Source organism: Zootoca vivipara, chromosome 11 (assembly GCF_963506605.1).
Source record: "Zootoca vivipara chromosome 11, rZooViv1.1, whole genome shotgun sequence".
Classification (NCBI taxonomy): Eukaryota; Metazoa; Chordata; class Lepidosauria; order Squamata; family Lacertidae; genus Zootoca; species Zootoca vivipara.
The window spans coordinates 16,378,052-16,399,434 of record NC_083286.1 but is presented as its reverse complement, the minus strand read 5'-3'; the positions used below and the strand labels follow the sequence as shown (position 1 = coordinate 16,399,434).

The window sequence follows — 21,383 nt, the reverse complement described above, 5'->3', positions numbered from 1 at the left end:
AACTCTCTTTTTTTAGAGAGAGAAAAGGCTTGGAAAAGAAAACATGCTTATAATGTAATTATGGAGCAACGATACATTTGGGTGCTCATTTATCTTCAACAGTATTTCATCATTACCTTTGCTAACCTAGTGTCTTCCAGATGTTCTGGACTACAACTCCCATAGGAGCCAACTCCTAGGGACAGAGGTCCCTTTGCCCCGCCTCCCATAAAATACATGCAAAGCAAGAAGGAAGTCCCACGATGGCAAATGGCTCCCTTCCAGGTAAGCGTGCATAGGGCTGCGGTCTAAACTGATGCCAAAACCCTTTTCACCACCAATTATGAACGATCTAGGCTTGCCATCGTTTGCATTTCAAAAAGGCTCACCTGTTTAAACCTTGTAGTGGGATCTACTCCAGTCTGTTTCATCGAATCCATAACCGATTTCATTTCCACCGCCTCCTTTATAAGCTGGTGATTTTCCATTTGCTTTGCTTTGAAGCTATCCGACTGAATCTGGTGCTGATGATTGGGAAGAAGCTGCGGTTTGCTTGTCTCCTCCGTTTTATTAGGGACCAAGGGCCCTATTTTAGAGTTGCTTTTACTGGCCTCGGGAGTCGGAGGCGCTTTGGAGATAGTAGCGGAGGGGATGTTTTTCAGTTTATCGTCTTTGCCCAGATCTTTTGGGGGGAGTTCGTTTTTCCTTTCACACTCTCTCCCAGCAGTTTGCGCCATTTTCTGCTCCGCCAGTCTCTGGTCCTCGTAATATTTCTCGTACTGCTGCCTGTAAGCTGGGTTCGAAGCCATCAAGGACTTTTGGTCCATGTACAGCCCATAGGCATACTGGCCGTAGTAAAGTGACTGGGCAAGTGCAGGATGCCTCTGAGTTATGACCGACTGGTGCTGAGGTTGTAAATTATTAGTGGGACTGGCTTCGCTTTTCTTGCACTCAGCCGGCTCGGCCTTGTCTTTCTTCTCAGCCTCTTCCTCGGCTTCCTTTTTGATCTTCATCCCCGGTGCGTTATTGCCGTTCCCAGCTGCAGGGGCGCCGACCTGCCCGGAGTGCATGTAACTTGGGGAATAGTATGGATCATAACCATGGTAATAGGGGGAATGGGGCTCTTTCACTTGGGGTGGCTGCACTGGGGCGGAGGAATGCCCTTTGACAACGCTGTCCTTGTTAGAAACAATATCCGAAGGGGAGCTGGCCTTTGACCTCATCCCCTCCGATCGGCTGTCAGAACCACCGTCGTCGGCCGCGTCTGAGATATCGGAGTAAGCCGGGCTGTTGGTTTTAGCAGCGGCACCCTCTGCCCCGTTCTGCGTCAGCACATGCAGCGGCGCGATGGGAGACTGCCCGTTCACCAAAGTGGTGCATTCCATCCTGGAGGCACTGCCAATCGAAGGGCTGGGGGCATTGTCTGTGAAGGTGTAAACCTTATCCGCTTCAGCCTTAATGCTTGCCATCCTGCTCTCTTGGGATTCCGACAGTCCGTTCGCCAGCACCTCATTCTTGCTGAGATGCTCCTTTAAAAAATGCCCGGCGACCTCTTTCCCGGGCCCCTTGGCATCCTCCAACTTCCCCAGTTTCAGCTCCATTTTGGGGCTCCCGCTCTCTTTGCTCTCTTTGTCCTTCAGTTTCCTCTTCTCCTTCTTCTTCTTGTCCTTGAGTAACGTGAGGGCCGGGTTGACAGTGCTCGGCTCCCCCATGATGGTGGGCTTTGGTTGAATAGGTTTCAGCGGAGGGCTCTTTGGTGTCGCCTGCACAACAGTCGTCGTCAGCGAGGGCAATCCTGGCATTGTGCCGGTAGTGGTGGTTGTAAAGGCTGCCGTCGGTATAGCTATTAACTGAGGTGGGGTTGGAGCTGGAGCTGGGGCAATGGGCCGGGCAGTTTTCAGCTTCGACGGGTTCTTCTCCACTTTGCAGTTGGTGCCTTTCTTGCCTTTTTCTTTCTCTCCCCCGTTCTTCTTGTCTATTAGCCCTTCAGCCTCCAGTTTGGGCATCTCGGCCGCCAAACTGCCGTCTGCCACCGAGCAGTTCTCCAACGTCACGGTCATGTTGGAAATGACAGGCAGGCTGTTGAGTTCGCTGTTCGAGCCCCTCTTTTTGCCAGAGTTCTTGCCGTTGCTCGCCTGCTCCCTTTTCCCCTTGGGCGTCCCGGGGGTGCTGAGGGGGCAGGGAGAGGCGGGTGCTTTCAGCTGATCAAAATGAGAGAAACTTGTGCTTGGCTCATTGCAGTCCAGTGCCACGTTGCTGAGCGCCTCCTCGCAGTCGGAGATTTTGTCTTCGCTGTCAGGCTCAAATTCCAGTTTGTTTTCCGGGTCCAAGTGTGCATGAGCCTGGTGGTACCTCAAACCATTTATGTGCTTGTATTTTTTGTTGCAGTTGGGGTGGGGGCAATCAATCAAAACCGGAGAAGAGCAGCCTTGGTCCAAAAAAGCAGTCTCTAGCTTGCCCTGGGGAGTGGTTGGAGTGCTTCTAGAATTGGTACGGACACGCTTCCCAGATTTATTGTCCTCTGAACTGGAGTTCAAATCCAGCTCCATGGGTGGCTTATTTTTCCTTTTATTGGTGGACAAGGGGCTGACTTTGACATCCTCTATGGCACAATTTGGGGGTGTCCTGCGGCCACTCGAATTAAGGCTGCCCCGCCTTCCTTTTCCATTGGCACCACCTCTGTTCTTGCCCTGCAGTCCCCTGGACTCTGTGAAGCTAACATCCGCCCCTGGCGCAGTTGCAGCCGCCGCGGACCGCGCTCGCTTCCCCCGGCCCCGGCCTCCTCGCATTTCCAGGTCACTTGTTGGCGATTCACAAAACCTGCGTAAATAAAACAAGATGTCAGAATTGAGCGGGGACGAGGGGGGGAAGGGCAAAACAGACTCGTACCATCATAAACAATGGACTGCTAAGCACATATCAAATCAGCACGCAGGCCAAAAAGAAACACCCTTAGTAGTCCTTAGAAAGAAAAGAAACCCTAAAAAAAATATCTTTAAACGAAAGGTAAAGGAACAAGCTGCGCAAGTCTTTTTTTGGGGGGGGGTGATTTTAATTATGTACATTTCTACCCTGCTTTCTGACCAGAAAAAGAGCAAGCCCCATTAACAATAAAACAAGACTAAAATGCAAAAAGCATAATGAAATCAGAAACAAATATCCAGTCAAAACAATGTAATGGAGCATAAAAAGTCAGCTCTAATAAAAGTTAGGGGTCCTAAGGGGGGGGGGGGTTGCATTGCAGGGGGTTGTCCTAGATGAGCCTTACAATCCCTCCCAACCATATAACTCTCTGAACAGCAAGCACAGCAGTGAAGAAGGCCCTCTGGCTGGTTGTCACCCACGATATCCCAGAAACTGGGGTACCTACACCAGGTCCTGTCCTACAGTTCTTAAGGTATCCCCTCGATACCTACATTCTACTGCGCCTAACAGGGAATTTACGTTTCTTGTGTGTGGCTTCAGTTACACAGAACTGTTTTTTAATTAATCTCTGCCCAGTTTTCATGCCAGATATTGGAGGAGAAAGCAGAGAAAAACCAGACTCAGTGTGTCTCCTTACCTAGGAGGAGCCCAATCGTGTTTTGTGCAATCAAGCAGTGTTCCAACGTATGTTTTATTCCGCCACGTAACATTTACTACTAGGACACCTGCGGAAACAAAAAACGATCACAGTTAGAACAACATCTTTTTGAACCTTGCTTAAAAATAGGGAAAGGGGGCGGGGTGGGTAGAGAGCAGCATTTCTTATTTGATTTGAAAGGCTGCGGTTTACAAGCTTCCTCTTTTGATTTATTTATTTCAGTGACCTCCAATTAAAACCCACAGGAGTGGCTCTGTGTGTGCATGTGTGTGTGCAAAAGGCTCAGAAAGAGAATAGTCAAGATACAACTGCGAGGAGGAAATGGTTTTTGCTACGTCCCGCTGTAAAAAGGCAGCAGTCACCTCTTAATTTTGCTATTATTGCACATAATTGCTTTTGTTTGGCTTTCAGCTTGCATAAATGGGGCGCCAGTAGCTAGTCCTTAAAGCAGGAGGTGGCGTGTGAAGAATCGGCTTTGTCTTCAAAAATACAATGTTGATTTTACTTATCTGAAATAACACACTGCAATGTAGCATTAAATACAGACAAACTCTATGTATTATTTAGAAGCTGATACTGGGCACCCTTCATTCATCTTAACCACAATCTGAACACAATCCGCCCCCCCCCCCAAAAAGAGCATATGGGTGTTTTTTTAATAAAAAAACGTGCCTTTCTAAAGCCTCATATGTTCTTTTTATAGGGAAAAGATACAAACTGAAAATCCGAGGGCTAATAAATCCTCTTCTGCAGTCATTAAGCAGAAAAGGGGGAGGGATTGGGTTTTTCTTCAGCACTGATCACACAAATAAAGAGGATTTACAAGAACTGTGATAGTGAGCAAGGACACCATTAATTCATTAGATATGAATTAGATACGTACACATAACAGTCATTTCTGTTTTCAGAGCATTAAGACCCGTGATCAAAAAAGGCCTGAAGCAACGAGAACATTTAGCTGCAAAGAAATTCTTTCTAAATATTTAACACCAATTGCCAAGTCTGAATGAGCTTTTTTTTTCACCCCCCTCACAATACACCTTTGTGTCTCTCCTAGCTCCAATTCCGTCTTTTTAACTGGTGAAATAATAAGTACAGTAAATAAATAATGAAACTCTGCGCCTTGTGTTTCCAGCTTGTCGGCTCACTTTACGTCACCAGTGCGATTTCTAATTTTGCCTTCAACCTTTCCCCAGACTCCTACACCAATGTAAAGAAAACATGTAACCTGCAACTTATTTCCTCAGGGCCCTTTTAACAGCAGGAAAGTATTTTGAAATGCTATTAGCTAAAGTACTAGGGAAGAAGGGATTTCCTTTAAGCATTTCCAACAGCGTATCAAGGAGGGGGGGAAAAGATGGTTCCCTGCATGGTTTTAGCTTGTTATTGTTAAACGACGGCAGAGTGTCCATATTCTGACTTCAGTCTGTTTTCAAAAATAGAAAAAGCCTAACTCATGCAGATACAGAAGATAAAATCCTTTGCTAAGGTATGACTAACAGCAATTAAAATTAAATGTGTTTCTGTGCTTTGAGGTTTTTTTTTCTTTTTGTGCTTTTAGCAAATTTCACAGCTGGGAAAACACATTTCATCCCTACCACTCCCCCCCCTCTTTTTTTAAAAAAGCACCCGATTAAAAGTATGCGGGGGGGGGGGGAGTGGTCTGTTTTTCTCATCATTTGCTCTCTAGGGCACCGCGTGGAGTGTCAGAGACCTTTCCAACTGCTTTAAATTCTCCAGCATGTCATCTATATTTACAGCACTGGAATATATTTGTATTGCCAGAAGGTTAGCGCTTTTCCAGCTTCAGATGCAATAGGCTGAATCACTTTGTTCCCGAAGTCTCTGATGTAGCGCAAATGTATAATTAAAATGGCTTGAAAGGGAAACATGAAAGAAACAACAGGCCCTCCATTCTTGGAGTAATAAAATTAAAAACAGGAAAAGTCTGTGCAGACACTTAACATTTGTCTGCAGTGAAAGGCTTTTGTTATTGCCTTTCCCTAAGGGCTTCATATTTCCAGCAAACGCCGGCTCTGGATTGGCCGGCCCGCACTGGGAACGCTGCCGCCTGATTGGCTGGGCTGAGCACTGCAGCAGAAGGCCACACACAAAAAAAGCGAGATTCAAAGGGAAATAGTGATGTAACACTCGAGTCCTTGCAAGGAGCAGGCAGGCAGGGCAAGGGGGATGGGAAGGGAAGGGAAGGGAGAGAGAGCCAGGGATAAGCTCAGCGGCTTGCTTCCTGCTTCTGTACTCAAGCGCTGGTTTGTTTGCTCTAACTAGGCTTGTCAACATGATGAAAGGTCGCTGCCTGCTAAACTGCTCTGCATCCATATACACAAGCAAATGAAGAGAGCATGCAAGCTGCTCTTCAGATCACACAAGGAGAAAGCCAAAAATAAGGGCCCCTGCAAAATGGTGACATACCCAGAGAAGCAAGGAGGCATTAAGCTGGGCGCTGATGTAAACAAAACCTGCTCCTTTTCCCTTATGGGGTATCCTTAAGTAGGTTCCCTATCGGTAGGAGAAAATAACAGAGGCCAACCAGAGAATATTGAGAACCAAGCAGCTAGTAAGCCTGATCTTTATTAAACTGAACATTGCAACAGGGTCCTCACTCACCACACGCAGGAGGGAACAGATGAACCCAGGACCACGGTGCGCAAGCCCTTATATAGGCTTTGGAAATTGCCCACCCTGTAGCTCAAGACGCCCCCCCCCCAAAAAAAACCACACATCATACATACATCACAGAAGGAGGCAGTCTACAGCATTTAATTTATATATTTGAGACCTTAAATTCTTATAACAGCGCAAAGCAGGGAACAGCCTGGTCAATGGCGGTTAAACAAAAGCGAAGTCTGAAACCAGCAAGTTATTCAAATCTACAGCAGCTATTTCTGGGCACGGTTAGCAAAGGCCGGGTACTTTTACACCCTGAATATGTGCAGCTTCACCAAGGAAACAGATATTATGCTTAGCCTATCGGTTAATGAACGGCTTTGTGGAGGTGGACCACCACCCAACATGGAGAGGGGTCAAGGAACGATCTAGCCGACTATTGCAAACGTGATATGGCAGCAGCTCTCTGCAGTGCCTCAAGGCTTATTTAGTGCCCTTAACTGGGTAAGTTAGGGACCCAGGTGGCGCTGTGGGTTAAACCACTGAGCCTAGGGCTTGCTGATCAGAAGGTCGGCGGTTCGAATCCCTGTGACGGGGTGAGCTCCCGTTGCTTGGTCCCAGCTCCTGCCAACCTAGCAGTTCGAAAGCACGTCAAAATGCAAGTAGATGAATAGGAACCACTACAGTGGGAAGGTAAACGGCGTTTCCATGTGCTGCTCTGGTTTGCCAGAAGCGGCTTTGTCATGCTGGCCACATGACCTGGAAGCTATACGCCGGCTCCCTCGGCCAATAATGCGAGATGAGCACGCAACCCCAGAGTCGGTCACGACTGGACCTAATGGTCAGGGGTCCCTTTACCTTTAAACTGGGTAAATTGAGGCTCAATGCTCAGAACTGCACTCTGGCAAGGAGCATTTGCTCAAAAGTGCAGAATGGGCAGCACGGTTGATGCCAGGAACCACAGCTGTGGGGTGTAACTCCATGTAGTTAATGTGAAATGTTTCAGGATGGTTTTATGCATGCTAGGGGAATCTTCCATTCCCCGGGGACTGAAAGATGGTATTTAACTCTGAGTAGGCTTGCTAAGATGTATAAGTCTGAATCAGATAAGTGCTGGAGATGCAAAGCGGTGGAGGGAACGTTCTTTCACATGTGGTAGACTTGTAAGAGGGTAAAAGAGTACTGGGAAATGATCCATAATGAACCGGAAAAAAATGTTTAAAGTACTCCACCCCCCCAAAAAAAGAGTCCTTTCTGTTGGGGATAATTCAGACTGAAATTCCCAAGCATTAGAAAAGATTATTTATGTATGCTACTACTACTGCCCGTGTTTTCTTAGCCCTAAAATGGAAAATGAGCGAGGTCCCAACTAAAGAAGAATGGCAACTTAAGTTGACAGAATTTGCACAACTCGAAGACTCAACTTATAGAATGAGAGAAGAAGAAGAACATACGTCTAAAGAAGATCGAAAAACGTTTATTGGATATATGGGGGGAAATGGCGTACAGCTGAAAATGCTGGCAGCATTAAGATAAATTCAACAGTGTAAAAAGTTTTGATGGATGCAATAATGGAATACTGAAGACTGCAGGGATTTATGATACAGAACCATGGAAAGAGAAGATGGGAAGTCATTGACATCTTAAGGATGTAAAGTGAGTACTCTAAATTGCAAAACAGAAAATTTAATTTAATAAAAATTATACAAAGAAAGAAAGAAAAAGATTCCCCTCCAAGTCTGCTCTCAAAACAGAGTTGTTTCTATATAGTATTTACATGTTGGAAACATTCTCAAGGCCAGTTTACACAATCCAGAAATGTAATATGTCTGGTGCAAAATAGGACATGTGGCTTTCATGTACAAGGCGATATGTGACATAAACACTAAGTTCTTCATCTTACGAGTCCTCTGTTTTATTTGATTTATTTTGTTGTGTTGTGTTTTATGATGGGCGTAAAGCCGAATAAACATCTTTTGTACTTTGTACTTCATCTTAAAAAAAAAAAGTACAGTAGGAGGAAATCACACAAACTGGAGCTATGGATGCATGACCATACCCACCTCCACACAATATATTTAAAGAACATTGCTTCCCCCCAAAGAATCCTGGAAAGAGTAGTTTATATCTCAAAAAGCTACAATTCCCAGAAACCTCAACATACAGTGGTACCTTGGTTTACGAACTTAATCCGTTCTGGACGTCCGTTCTTAAACCGAAACCGTTTTTAAACCGAGGTGCGCTTTCCCTAATGAGGCCTCCCGCCTCCGGTGCCCTTCCACCATTCGGATTCCGTTCTTAGACCGAGGGAAAGTTCTCAAACCAAGACACTATTTCTAGTTTTGCAGAGTTTGTAAACCAAATTGTTCTTAAACCGGACTGTTCTTAAACCGAGGTACCACTGTACTAGAGTTATCAGGATTCTGTTGGAGGGGGGGAGCTGTGTGCTTTAAATGAGTTAAATGTGCTTTAAATGTATGCTGTGGGTGTGACTTATATGTGTTTAATGCCCGTGGCAAACATTACCTAGTATGAGTGGTGAGGGTTTTTATGACCACCAGTCCACTACAGGTATTCAGGTGATCAATTGTCTGACTATGCACAATTCCCCAGCACAAGCCTCAAAGTCTGCTTTTTACCTTGTAAGCACTGAAGCTAGACTTCATTATAGGGCTTGATATGGTTGTCTTGATGGATGTTTGAATTTTTTTTCAAAAACCTTAATGTATCCCCAAAAGGTAAATTGTTCCCCATAATCACAATGAGAAGCATTTTGAAGTGAATGTAAATAAGCACATTACTACAAAGCAGCAGCAGCAACAACAACATTTAGTAGGAGGCATTTATAACAGAAGTGCTGGTGTTAACAGACCCAACGTTTTTCTGTTGTTTGCTGCTATAGTGAACGGTGTCTCTTAAAGTAGTTAAATATATCTGAAATACTCTTCAGGAAAGGGAAAAGTAGTTTCATATTTGAGAAGAAAATTTCAATCAACACCAGATTTTGATCTTCAACGTTCACTTCAACTTGTTTTTGGTGCACTAAAGGCACGGGGAGCAATTATTTTTCAAGTACCATTTCCCTCCCTTTATGATTGATTTAAAAAAAACCCCTGTCCAGGTTTTATTTCAGGAAAATTGCATCTGTAAGAGAGGCATTCATTCTTTCATTACATAAGAAAAATAACTAAAAATCATAGAAGTACTCGATAGAGGGAACAAAGACGATGATGGATATTTTCCTTCTGCTTTAGAAGAAAACTGGAGGAGGATTGATTCATTGCCTTGTCCACATCTGCTTTCCCTTCTTCAGTCATAGGAATGTTTTCTGAGAGCAAGCAATGAAGTCAGAGTGTTTAATTCAGCAAACCCACCACAGAAATGGGTCAAGCGAATAAACGGCTTCACCAGGAAGCATGCAACTGGAAAGACAACAGCGGTAGATGGAAATGGATATAATGAAAACACAATCTTGGCTCCCTTCTGCCTTATACGCTCTATAGCTTAAGAAATTTTGTGGTCTTGTTTACTGGTAGCTTAATGTGGGAGTAAAGAACTTCCCTGCCACCGTTATCAAAATCAGACCCTGGAAACAAGACGACTGATCAAGTGTGGAGATCGATGAAAAGATGGCACACCCGTCCCCTTTTTAATAAAACAAACATGAGAGATGGGTGCTCAAGTTCTTGAGAAAGGAAGCACTTGTCCCTCAAAGCAAAAGCTCTCAAATACTGGTGGTTTTAACATTTCCTTCCTCATTTGGAGTTGCAAGAGTTTATGAGGCTCAGATAATAGAAGCTTGTCCTTGACATCAATCTTTCTTTCTCACAGCTAGTTTTCAGCTCTGTGCCATGATTGGAAAGCCCTCAAATTCCGCCACGCGCCAGAAACAGACATTGGCAACAGGCATGTGAACTCCGCTCTCAATGACTCCCAATGAACTCTGTGGGACAAAGTGAATGGATTATAATCTGGGGCAGGTATTGGGTTATTGAACTCCTACACCCCAGTCTCCCACACGGCACCCACTTGCTTTCTCTCGCATTGCGTGAATAGCTAGTCCTAAGCGGGATATAAAGCACAGCACTTGAGAGACAATTCTCCAGTGGGAGCCTTACTATCGTACCTCCTGACAATGGGCGGCCCAAGCATCTACAGATCAGTGTTAGAAAGTCAGATATATAAGCTAGGCACCTAATGGCACCTTAAACCTGGGTTGCGGTCGCCACAACAGAAGGTCTATTCGCCAGGGAGTTGGAATAGACCAGGCATGTCCAACTCCCAAGAGACTGCAATCTGCTCCCACACTCAAAAAGCTGACAGTGACCTATCCAATGGATTGACCAAACTTTGTCAAAACCTTCGTATAAAAAAACTGCAAGGGCATGAGTTGGCTGCCAAGCAGCTGTGATGATGTCACTGGCATTACCAAATAAGTGATCATGACAACCAGACAGCAAGGAAACCCGGCCAGGTGGGCGGGGTATAAAACAACAACAACAACAGCAACAACAACAACAACACAAGAACATTGATAGTGCTAGCAGAGGGGGATGCGGTTTAAGATCTGAATTCAATGTATCTCCCAGATGCTCCTAATTACACAAACACATTTGTAAAATAAAAAATATGTTCAACACAGCATATGGATAACCTATTGCCATGGGCTCGTTCCCCATACTATATAAAGGGATTAGCTGTACTTGTGAAAAGTTTCACACCCAATCACCCACGGAGGAAATATGATGGGGATGTGAAGACGGGTTCTCCATTACAGAGAGCACGATTTGCGGTGGGGGCTAGCAAACCACGCCTGTGGCAAAGGTGGGGGCATGAGTGGCCACCGTTTGATTGGATATGGGCTGTTGTTGGGCATATTTGTATGTAACAATTTGTAAGTCAAGCCCCGGGGGTATATAAGCTTAAATGCTGGGTTTTTTCCTTCTCTTTGGCTGCGTTTCTGATCCCCACCCTCCCTCCCTGTTTTTTAGGCCTCTGTGTTGACATTGCTATGACTTTTCTTGGTCGCCTGTATTCAGGGGCCGGTAGGAATTTTTCCCATCTGGCTGATTGGCTGGTGCCATTTGGGTTTTCGCCTACTGCATAGCACGTAGTCACAACTTGTAAGGCTGGCGGTTAGGCATTGGTTATTTTGGTTGTATTAAGGGTCTTATTGATTAGTTGGCCCCAAGTTTATGCCTGAGTGGTGGGGAAATCCTGGTCAGGAATACAGTGGCTCTATGCTGTGTCCGTAACCCCTAGGTAGGGGCCAGGACGGCATATTGAAGCCTCTGGGAGCCTGAAGGGAGAGGGGAGAGTTCTGTACACCTGGTCCCCGTCTCTCCCTGTTGGGATTTCCCCGTGTTGACAAGGCAAGTTTTATTTTATTATCATTTCTGTCCTTAGGTGACAGTTGGGAACCAATGCCTACGCAACCACTCACATTGTTTTGGATTTAATAAAGTTGTGGCCAAATTCATGCCAAAAACCATTAAACTTAATCCTGTCTACGTTGTGATTTATTTAAGGGTGGTTTGGGGACCTCCACACGCAAGTATAACCCCAAGTATAACCATGAGAGCATGACTCCACTTGGGGAAAATTGCTTCACTTATCTGAGACAAAGCATTTACATTTTAATTATTATTCTCCATTTATCACATGCATATTCTACCTTAATTCCCAGGGTCTCATATATGATCCTTTCCCTGCATCTTATCATCACAGCAACCCTGCCAGGTGGGGTTACTGACCCAAGATCACCCAGTAAACTTCATGTCTGGGTATGAATTTGAACCACGATCTGCCCATCCTACTTCACTGCTCCCAATAACCATACTTCCCTGTATTATAAAACATGGGTATCTGATGATAGTATTCACAAAGAAATTTGACTTAAAATTACAGTGGGTCTTCTTATAGGAATTAGCTCCCACAATTTTTACATGCCAGTCTCACTATTTCGTGGTATTTAAAAGTAACTGTTTATTAGTGGTGAAATTTTATTCCCTTACGATCCATGGGAGAAGATTCCAATACAACGTCAGAAGCCCTATTTTCCAAGGCCATTGCACTGCGGCTGATTTTAGGTAACTAGAATCTTGATGGTAAAAAAAAGAAGAGAAAGAGGGCGGGGGAGGGGAGAAGAAAATGCCCCAGAGGTGCCCTTAGAATGTACTATAAACTGGACTTTTAGGGTTGCAGATACAGCCTGATAGAATAAGTTACCAGCTGAAATCAGACAAGCGCCTAGCATTTTGATATTTAGGTGGCTCTTGAATACTTTTTGATTAAGACCCAACCATTTCATACAATTAAAAAATTATAATTGTAAAACTGTTTTTATTCCCTTTAGTTTACTCAGTTTCCAATCTTTCGCACTTGGTAACTTTATAGATCTGCCCATGTGACGCCCATCTGGTTGAAACTCTAGCTCACATGGTCCTTAAATGCAAAATGTATGATGACATCCGCCAGCAATACCTGGACCAACTATGTATTCCAAAATGGAAACCGGAAATAGAGGTTACACGCTTTCTATTACAGGGGAGAGACCAGGAGCGTACCAAGACTGTAGCTAAGTTCCTCTATTTGATCTTTTGCCGCCGAAGTACATTACAGGATCCTGCCCCCATTGGAGACCCGCAGAGGTGAATTAGATTGCTGGCCCCCTCTCCCTTTTGGCAAGTGACTGTACTGATGAGTTGGCGACGAGATCGTACTGGATTATGTATTTTAAATGTTTGAAAATGATGCCAATAAAGGTTTTGATTGATTGATTAAAAAAGAAGACTTAAAATCTTCCCCACCTCCTGCCTTGAGGCCCACCTCCTGCCTTTAGGCAGCAGAGCTCAGAAAATGGTGTTGGTAGCTGCACTATGTAATCTCTATTTCCCCCACCCCAAACAATACAATTATTCTGTAAATTAACGTAAACTGAATTACTGTACTCTACATCATCACTCATTTAAGGAATGGACTGTCAGCCTATCAGATGTGTATTTAGCAAATGCTAGTAATGGAAATATCTGAAAATACCATATGCTATATGTAAGAAAGGAGGAGGGGTGTACAGTATATTCATTATTATTTTAAAGAGATCTACTGCTGTGCTATACGTTTGAAAGAATCTCCCTTTAAGCACATCCTGTAATCAAACCATCTGGAACAGAACTGTGATTAGTCACCCTGAATTTTATCAACAGCGAATAATGTATGGCAGTGGAGCCAAAGAGATATGGCTGCATTAGTGACAAGCAGTGTAATGACACACTTTATGCCCTGGTACACTCTTGCCAGAACCGTAAACCTTTGAGACGTGCTGCTGTGGTGTTAATCCTGAAAAACACAGCAAGTTTAAAGATTAAAGGGCTGAAGGACAGAAATAGCTGGTAGGTAATTGCGCGTCGCTGACCGTTTCAGCAAAGTTGGCGCGGGTTTGTTTTTGCTAATTGCTCATTCTTAAGACTCGTGATCCTATTTTCACACGATTTATACACCGAGGCTTTAAAAATTACGTTTTATCTCTTGACAGATGTCCTAGGCAAACTGCTTGCCTCGTGCAAAATAATAAGCCCTATAACCTGCGTGATTTGGTACAGATTAATCATAATAGAAAAACGCTTTCCAAGCCAAATATAATATGGAGCAAACCCACGCACAAGGAGAATGTGCAGGACATGATGCAGTTACTAATCCGCTGATAGAAAAAGTCGCATTTGCCACAAAAAAAGATTTATTTCCTAAACCTAGTGTGTCTAGCCATCAAGGAGACAATCTTTTTATCCTTTCTTCTTCTTCTTCTTCTTCTTCTTCTTCTTCTTCTTCTTCTTCTTCTTCTTCTTCTTCTTCTTCTTCTTCTTCTTCTTCTTCTTCTTCTTCTTTTAAAAAGAAAATATATACATTAAAAAAACCTGAAGATTTCTTCCAAAGAAAACTGAAGGAGGAATGAACACCATAACTGAAAAGGGCCTGTTTCCCCATGGGCTGTTGTGCTTTAATACTCAAAAGAACACATGGCCACTTCCATCACTGTCACGTCCCGTGCAGCCTTTGTTCTGAAGCCTGATGAGTTGTATTGATTTGGGAAAATCATTGAGCTTCTTGGAAAACTAGACTCTAGCTTATTCACCACCATTTATTTCTCTCTCAGGAAGACAGCTGGTCAATATTCAGCTGGCTGGGCTACTAAAATAAGCTCTTGCCTCCCCACCCCCAATCTTTTCTATTTGCATCTCTAGCAAGCCTTTGCTTTCTAAGCTGTGGTACATCGTGCTAAGAAACCTGGATACAAAGGATGGCATAAATCAGAACTGTCTTGGGGGGGGGAGAACCCATCTAATGCTGGAATTGGGATATTGTTTAAGAAAGGGGACAAGAACAAAGCACCAGGGAAACGTATAAACTGTTTATGAAAAGGCTATTTTATTTTTGGTTTGAATTCAGTTTCAAAAATCCTCAGTATTCAGTCTGTAAGGTCCAAACAGAAATACATAACAGAAGGTTGGCTCTGAAATTATAGAACAGACCCATTCAAATCAAATTAAGCAAGTTATGACTAATATGTCCCATTGATTTCAATGAATCTATTCTACGTATTCCTAAGTCTGGATCCAAACCATTGTTTGCAAGAAGAACCAGATTTTGTAGACTGTACCCAATAAACCGATCAACAGGCTTAGTATAAACTAATCCCAAATAATCTTGAACAAAATGCATCAACAAAGTTATTTGACTTCATTGGTGCTACTGGAAATAGACTTTTGAGCCAATTCAGAGATCAGTACTGAGGCTCTACTTGTCAACAGAAATGTGTGCTTGCATTGTCACTCAAACACATCTTGACTAAATTACAAACTTGATCCTGTTAAACTTGAGCACTTTTAAGTAAGTCCCACTGGTGACAGCAGAAAGGTTCGTTTTCTTGTGCAGTAGGAAAGCTTGTTTAACTTTCCTCACACATCTGGTATCTGAAGAAGTGTGCATGCACACGAAAGCTCATACCAAAATAAAAACTTAGTTGGTCTTTAAGGTGCTACTGAAGGAATTTTTTTATTTTTCCTCACACAAACCCTAAGTTCGGTTGCTTACCAGAATACATATTCTCCAAGTGGCCATTTCCAGAGTTTAACCAGAAAGATTTGCCCTTTCTGAGCTTGCTCATACGAGTGCTACTAAGCCCCTTTCCAGTCAGTTACTTTTGTACAGCTGGCAATGTGTCAAAGACACGGTTCCACAAGTGAGTCACTAAACAGTGGAAAAACTTGGGAGATTGGTGCCAAAGAACAACTCTTCCTAAAACAGCTTTCAAAGGAGCTTCAATATTTACAGCAGGGATGGGGAAACTTCAGCCTTCCAGGCATTGCTGAACTACAACTCCAATCATCCCCTGGCTGATGGGAAAAGATAGTGGGAGTTGTAATTCAGCAACATCTGGAAAGCCAAAGATTCCCCACCTCTGGTTTAGAGCACAGGAACGGGAAAACGTAGAAGGTTTGGGTCCAAGTCAACCTTCTCTGCAGAGCTTAGCAAAGGGTAGAGTAAATAATAAATTTCCCCTTCAAACAATGATCACAATATCTAATGAGGTGATACATGATACTACTGTGTATGAATTTAGCAAGGTTGTGAAGTATAGACTCAGATCCACGTATTCTGAACACAGTAAATAGACCCTGGGGGCACTTAGTGGTGCTAAGTTCAAACTGGGACTGAAAGAACATTATTAGAAATTGAGGCTAGAGATTGAGACAGGCAGCCCAACACTTTTGAACTCCCCCCCCTCCTTTTGGTTCATCAGAGCCTGTGGAGTCAGAAGGTTAGGACAATTGTCCGTCTTGTCACAAAATGTTGATTAGCCAATAGAAAATGTTATCTGCCTGCTTAAGTCCGACACTGAACTTTAGTGAAATGAAGACGTACCAGAGTCAGAAGCTATGGGATGTGTGAAGACTGTGGCAGAAGATCGTGAAACCTTAGAAGACTTAGCCAATCCACACACAGAAGTCATGGTGGAAAAAGCTAATGTTATGCATTGTTTCCAGAGGGTGGCAAAAAGTCAAGGTGAACAATATATCCAAGCCTATATTTCACTATGAACACAGCACTCTATGTTGTTCTCTGACTGTCAATTCCCGATCCACTGCCCTTTTTGAGCGTTGCCATAAGCACACCAGTGGGAAAGAGAGGGGGAACTATTTTGCAGCAGCAAAATACAACAGCATTGCCGCACAAAGAAAAATAAAAATGGAAGAAAACTCCTTAGCTAGCCCAAAACTGGGGGTGGGAACTCTCAGGGAAGGTCCTGGTAAGTAACAAACAGCTTTTTTCTACCTGAACAGACTAACAAATTTATGACAAGGTTCTTTTGCGTTCTGCTGCAACAGACTAACATGGCTTCTGGTGAGAAAATTGTCACCAGGGAGGAGGCTGATTTTGCAGAGGTCAGAAGAGAGCTCAAAGCTAAGTCAATACCCTTGTCCTTGGAGGAGGAGGCAGGAATGTCAACTCGCTCACTATATCACTTTGGAAGCTGCACAGCAAACCAGCAGAAAGAAGTGATCAAACTTTGCCTGGATTTTGTGCCATGTTTTAAACCCAGGGGAGTTGATTTTAATTATTTCTCTATTTACAGATCAAAACTTTCCCATGCTGCCCTTAATACCTTTTGGATTTCAGAGTGGTGCAAACAACAACATATTATAAAATAGATATTCACAATAAAAAACAACAACAACAACCGAGAACATGAAAACCCTTAAAGGCAGGTTAGGATTGCAGCAGGTTAAAATGTCAGGGTTTATTTATTTATTTATTTACTGTTACATTTGTATCCTGCCTTTCTTCCCAAAGGAGCCCAGGGCAGCAAACATCAAAATATTAATATGATACAATTTAGAGCAAAATAAAAACTTACTCAAAATGTTTTTTAAAACAACAACAACGACAAAGCCATCTAAAACATGTTGAACATCTGAATACTTTAGAAAGCAACCATAATGCTTGGGGAACTAAAAATGCTTTTTCCTGGTGCCCAAAAGGTTGCAATGTACGTACCAGGCAAGCCTGTCTGGGGAGGGGCTTCCATATTTGGGGCACCATTCTCGAAAAGTTCCCCTTTCTTGTACTAGTTGAATAGCACACCATTGATAAAGATGGTATGTAGCAAAGAGCTCAGGAGAAGACAATAAACTTTTAAAAATGGATGGTGCAGTGAAGTATGGAGGGCATACAAAGGATCACCCAGATTAGGCATGTTCAACCTCTAATGCGGAGCTTGCAAACATGGCACCCTCCCCCCCCCCCGGCCTTAACTGAAAAGAGGCTTAAATTAAGCATTCTAATATAGCCGCCCCAAAAAGTACCATACCAAAGTACTAAGTTGCTTCACTGTGTAGGCCAAAAAAAATGCTTAACGTGTGCATAGCACGTTCCAAGTGCTCAGAAGCACATCACACAATTATTTCAGCAATCCTTTCAACAAGCTCCACTACGTTACATCAATATTATTACTCTGATCTTGCATATTGGGGGGGGGGGGCTGAGGCAGAGCAACGGCGTCATGCACAAAGGCCACCAAGCGAATTCTTGACAAAGGTGAGGTTTGAATGAATCGATTTTCTAGCTCATGCTCCACATACGAGGTCTCAGGTTGAGCTTTCTGAGGTTTTCCTTTCCAGGGTTTTTCTTCAAGCAAGTGTTCAGGCCTTAATGAAAGAGGACGGGTGGGGGTGGGGAGCACTTATTCAATTGCTGCTACTACAGTTTAGCATCCACTTTGGGCAGAGAAAGATGCGCTAGGAGCTCATATTATAAACTGAGATTGCCATTGTGCAACAACCTAGGCTTTGTTCTTCCCTTCAGCGCATTTTAATACTTCCTCTTTCTAAAAGGAGAGAAGCAAAAGTGCTTTACTAATCATTTAGAAAATTACAGATCAAAGCGTTAGTTAAATAACACTGGAAACAGCTTAATAACAGTCTGTTCTTAAGACCAAAATGGACTATCTCGCCTTTCAACTGAAGCAGAAACCACCCAAATTCAGAAAGGCACTTTTGACACTGGACAAAAAAAAAACACCTTATACTGATTTTTTTATTTATTTAAAGTAAGCGTGTTTGAGTACTCTACTTTCATGATGTCACTTTGTTTGAAGGGTGCCACTTATCATAGTTCTCTCCCCCACTTTCCCACAGTAGATAGAATGACTGCCTTCTGTACAAGAAAGCAGAGGGTTCCATATTCTCCTCTGGAGAGAAATACATGCATCAGCCCCATGTATCCTCCACTTTCTTGCTGGAAATTATTTGATGCTTAAGCACGCAGAACAACAATGAAAGGAGAAACAACGGGCAAGATAGATTTCAAATTGCAAATGGTGCAAGACAAAAAGAAACAAGAATGCAGAAGCCATTCTTCCCCGTGCTTTCAGGTGCTCGGCTGTTGAAGTACGGGAGCCTTCATGAATAGAAGAAAAAAACTGGCTATGAATTTAGCTTTTCAAAGAGGGAAGAACAAGGAGGAAAACACAGAAAACACCAAAATTGGGCTTGATTCCAAACGGGAAGAAATCAAAAAGCTGCAATCACCAGATGACAGTAAAATTTCAGGCCTACACCAATACTGTGTGATGAGCAGCAACAGCATCCCTTCTGGTAATTTGCCAAAAGAGGAGAGCCTCACACTGCACATAGTCTTGCAGACTGCATCCTTTAATACAGCTACAGCTTGGGGTAGGCAAACTAAGGCCCAGGGGTCGGATCCGGCCCAATCGCCTTCTCAATCCGGCCCGCGGATGATTCGGGAATCAGTGTGTTTTTACATTAGAATGTGTCCTTTTCTTTAAAATGCATCTCTGGGTTATTTGTGGGGCCTGCCTGGTGTTTTTACATGAGTAGAATGTGTGCTTTTATTTAAAATGCATCTCTGGGTTATTTGTGGGGCACAGGAAATTGTTCATTCCCCCCTCCCCCCCAAAAAATATAGTCCGGCCCCCCACAAGCTCTGAGGGACAGTGGACCGGCCCCCTGCTGAAAAGGTTTGCTGACCCCTGAGCTACATAGAACAGCAAAATTGTTCTCTGCACATTGCTGCAGCTACTCTAAAGGGCATCATCCATAGCTCTCTATTCAGCATGAGCCTCACATAGCACTGTGGGTTGCCTTTTTTACAATGGCAATTGTTGCCAAAACGGAGGTGAACGTTTTCACTCTGTTCATCCATGCCCCAAAGGTTTTCTGAAATGCAGGAGAGGTCTTGTAGTTGGAGCTCAAATGTCTGGCAAAACGTGTCCTTCTGTGTTTAGTGTCCCAATTAATTTCTAAACTTTCAGATGTGATGGTTTTACCTCGCCCGGCTTCCCTCAATGCTCGGCTTCCAATCAATGCTGTGCATTTGGTTAGATATACCGGCACGGCAAATTTCAAAGTTTGTGAAAGCAGCACAGGGACATTTTCATTTCAAAATGGCGTCAGGTGATATGCTTAAACTCATCAGGTCACACATTCAAACCTATGTTTAAGATAATTAAGGGCCTGAACTAACTTCCTTTAGGGAAGGCAGATCTGTAGTTATTAGGACAAGGTCGGCACAGCAACACATACCTTTTTTTTTAAAAAAAAAAGTTTATTCCATATAAACAAGCAGCTTGAAAAGTGTTTTGTGTAGACCAGGCATAGTACCAGACGTTTCGGACTACAATTCCCATCATCCCTAGCTAACAGGGCCAGTGGTCAGGGATGATGGGAATTGTAGTCCCAAACACCTGGAGCAGGGGTGTCAAACTCAAATTCATCGGGGGCCGCATCAGCAGTTTGGTCACCCTCAAAGGGCCGGTTGTATCTGTAGGACTATGTGTCCACTCTTTATTATCATAAATTATTGTCACTGCATTCAATTATTACTGTTTTTTTTGTAATAATGTAAGTAATAACTAGCTCTGAAAGCAGAAACATAGTCAGAATAATGGCAAGTAGATATTCAAATGTACAATTATTGTACAATTTATTGAAAAATGATTTTTGGTAACTGCACTGGGTGGTGGAGGCTCGCTAGGGTTTCATGCAGGACCTTTGCAGAGCTACTAGTACCTGGAGATGCTGGGGTCCTTCTGCATGCAGGACAATGTTCTGCCAGTGAGCCACCACCCTTCACCAAAGGGACTGGCTGAGGTTGACTCACTGGAGCTGCTCTCCTGGTTCCAGGGTTTAAGGGCCAGAAGTATAAAGCAGCAGCCTATGTCTCTGAGGAGAGGGAGAGGGGGAGGGAGGGGAGGGAGGAAGGAAGGAAGGAAGGAAGGAATAAAAGAGGGAGTGGGAGGGAGAGAGGAAGGAAGGAAGGAAAGAGGGGAGAGAAAGAAGAGTAGGAAATAAGGAAGGGAATAAAGAAGGAAAGAAAAAGAAAGAGGGAGGGAAGACGGAAAGGGAGAAAGAAGGAAGGAAGTAGAGGGAAAGGAAGAATAAGAATGAGGGAGAGGAAGAAAGATGGGAAGGACGGAAGGAAGAAAGGAAGGAAGTAAAGAAGAAAGAAAGAAAAGAGGGAGCAGGAGGGAGAGAGGAAGGAAAGAGGTGAGAGAAAGAAGAGTAGGAAAGAAGGAATAAAGAAGGAAAGAAAAAGAAAGAGGGAGAGAAGACAGAGATAAAGAAGGAAGGAAGGAGAGGGAAAGAAAAAATAAGAATGAGAGAGAGGAAGAAAGAAAGGGAAGGGGGGTCGCCGCCTTGATTCAGCGGGTGTCCGTTTTAGGAGAAGTGCGTAAAGCCTCAGAGTTGCACATTCGTGAGGCTGAGCCGCTGCTGAGCTCACGTTCAGGAGGAGGAGGAGGCAGCGCCGTGTGGAGAGTCCCGAGCCTCTGGGACGCAGCAGTGCTCTGTAGCACTTTGAATCCTCCTCCTCCATGCGGCGCTGCTGGGTGCTTTGTCTGTGCTACAGCAGCAGCAGCCGTTTCCAGGCGCCAAGCTGTGGCAGCAGCAGGAGGATTCAAAGTGCTACAGAGCACTGCTGCGTCCCAGAGGCTTGGGACTCTCCGTGCGGCGCTGCCGGGCGCTGACCCGGCAAGCTGCCTCCTCCTTCTCCTGCAGTGGCTCGGGGCGCTCCACGCAGCGCTACTCCGGCCGCCTTTCTATCCCCCCCACCCCAGCTGTTTGTCAGCGCTTTGTCGGCGCGGCACTTCAGCAGCAAGGTCCCGCTGCTGGGTCCCGCT

At 44.0% G+C, this 21,383-nt stretch overlaps 1 protein-coding gene across 5 annotated transcripts in view; it reads right to left on the bottom strand.

Annotated features, from left to right (window-relative positions):
• ZNF608 (zinc finger protein 608) overlaps positions 1–21,383 on the bottom strand; it is a 117,522-nt gene that overhangs the window by 11,181 nt on the left and 84,958 nt on the right. For all 5 annotated transcript variants that reach the window (XM_035099526.2, XM_060280130.1, XM_060280131.1 and 2 more), the window contains 2 exons: positions 3,542–3,629; positions 369–2,799 (listed from right to left, as the gene is read on the bottom strand). In XM_035099526.2, coding sequence (XP_034955417.2) covers positions 369–2,799; positions 3,542–3,629 — 2,519 coding nt within the window. The remainder of the gene's footprint in view (positions 1–368; positions 2,800–3,541; positions 3,630–21,383) is intronic.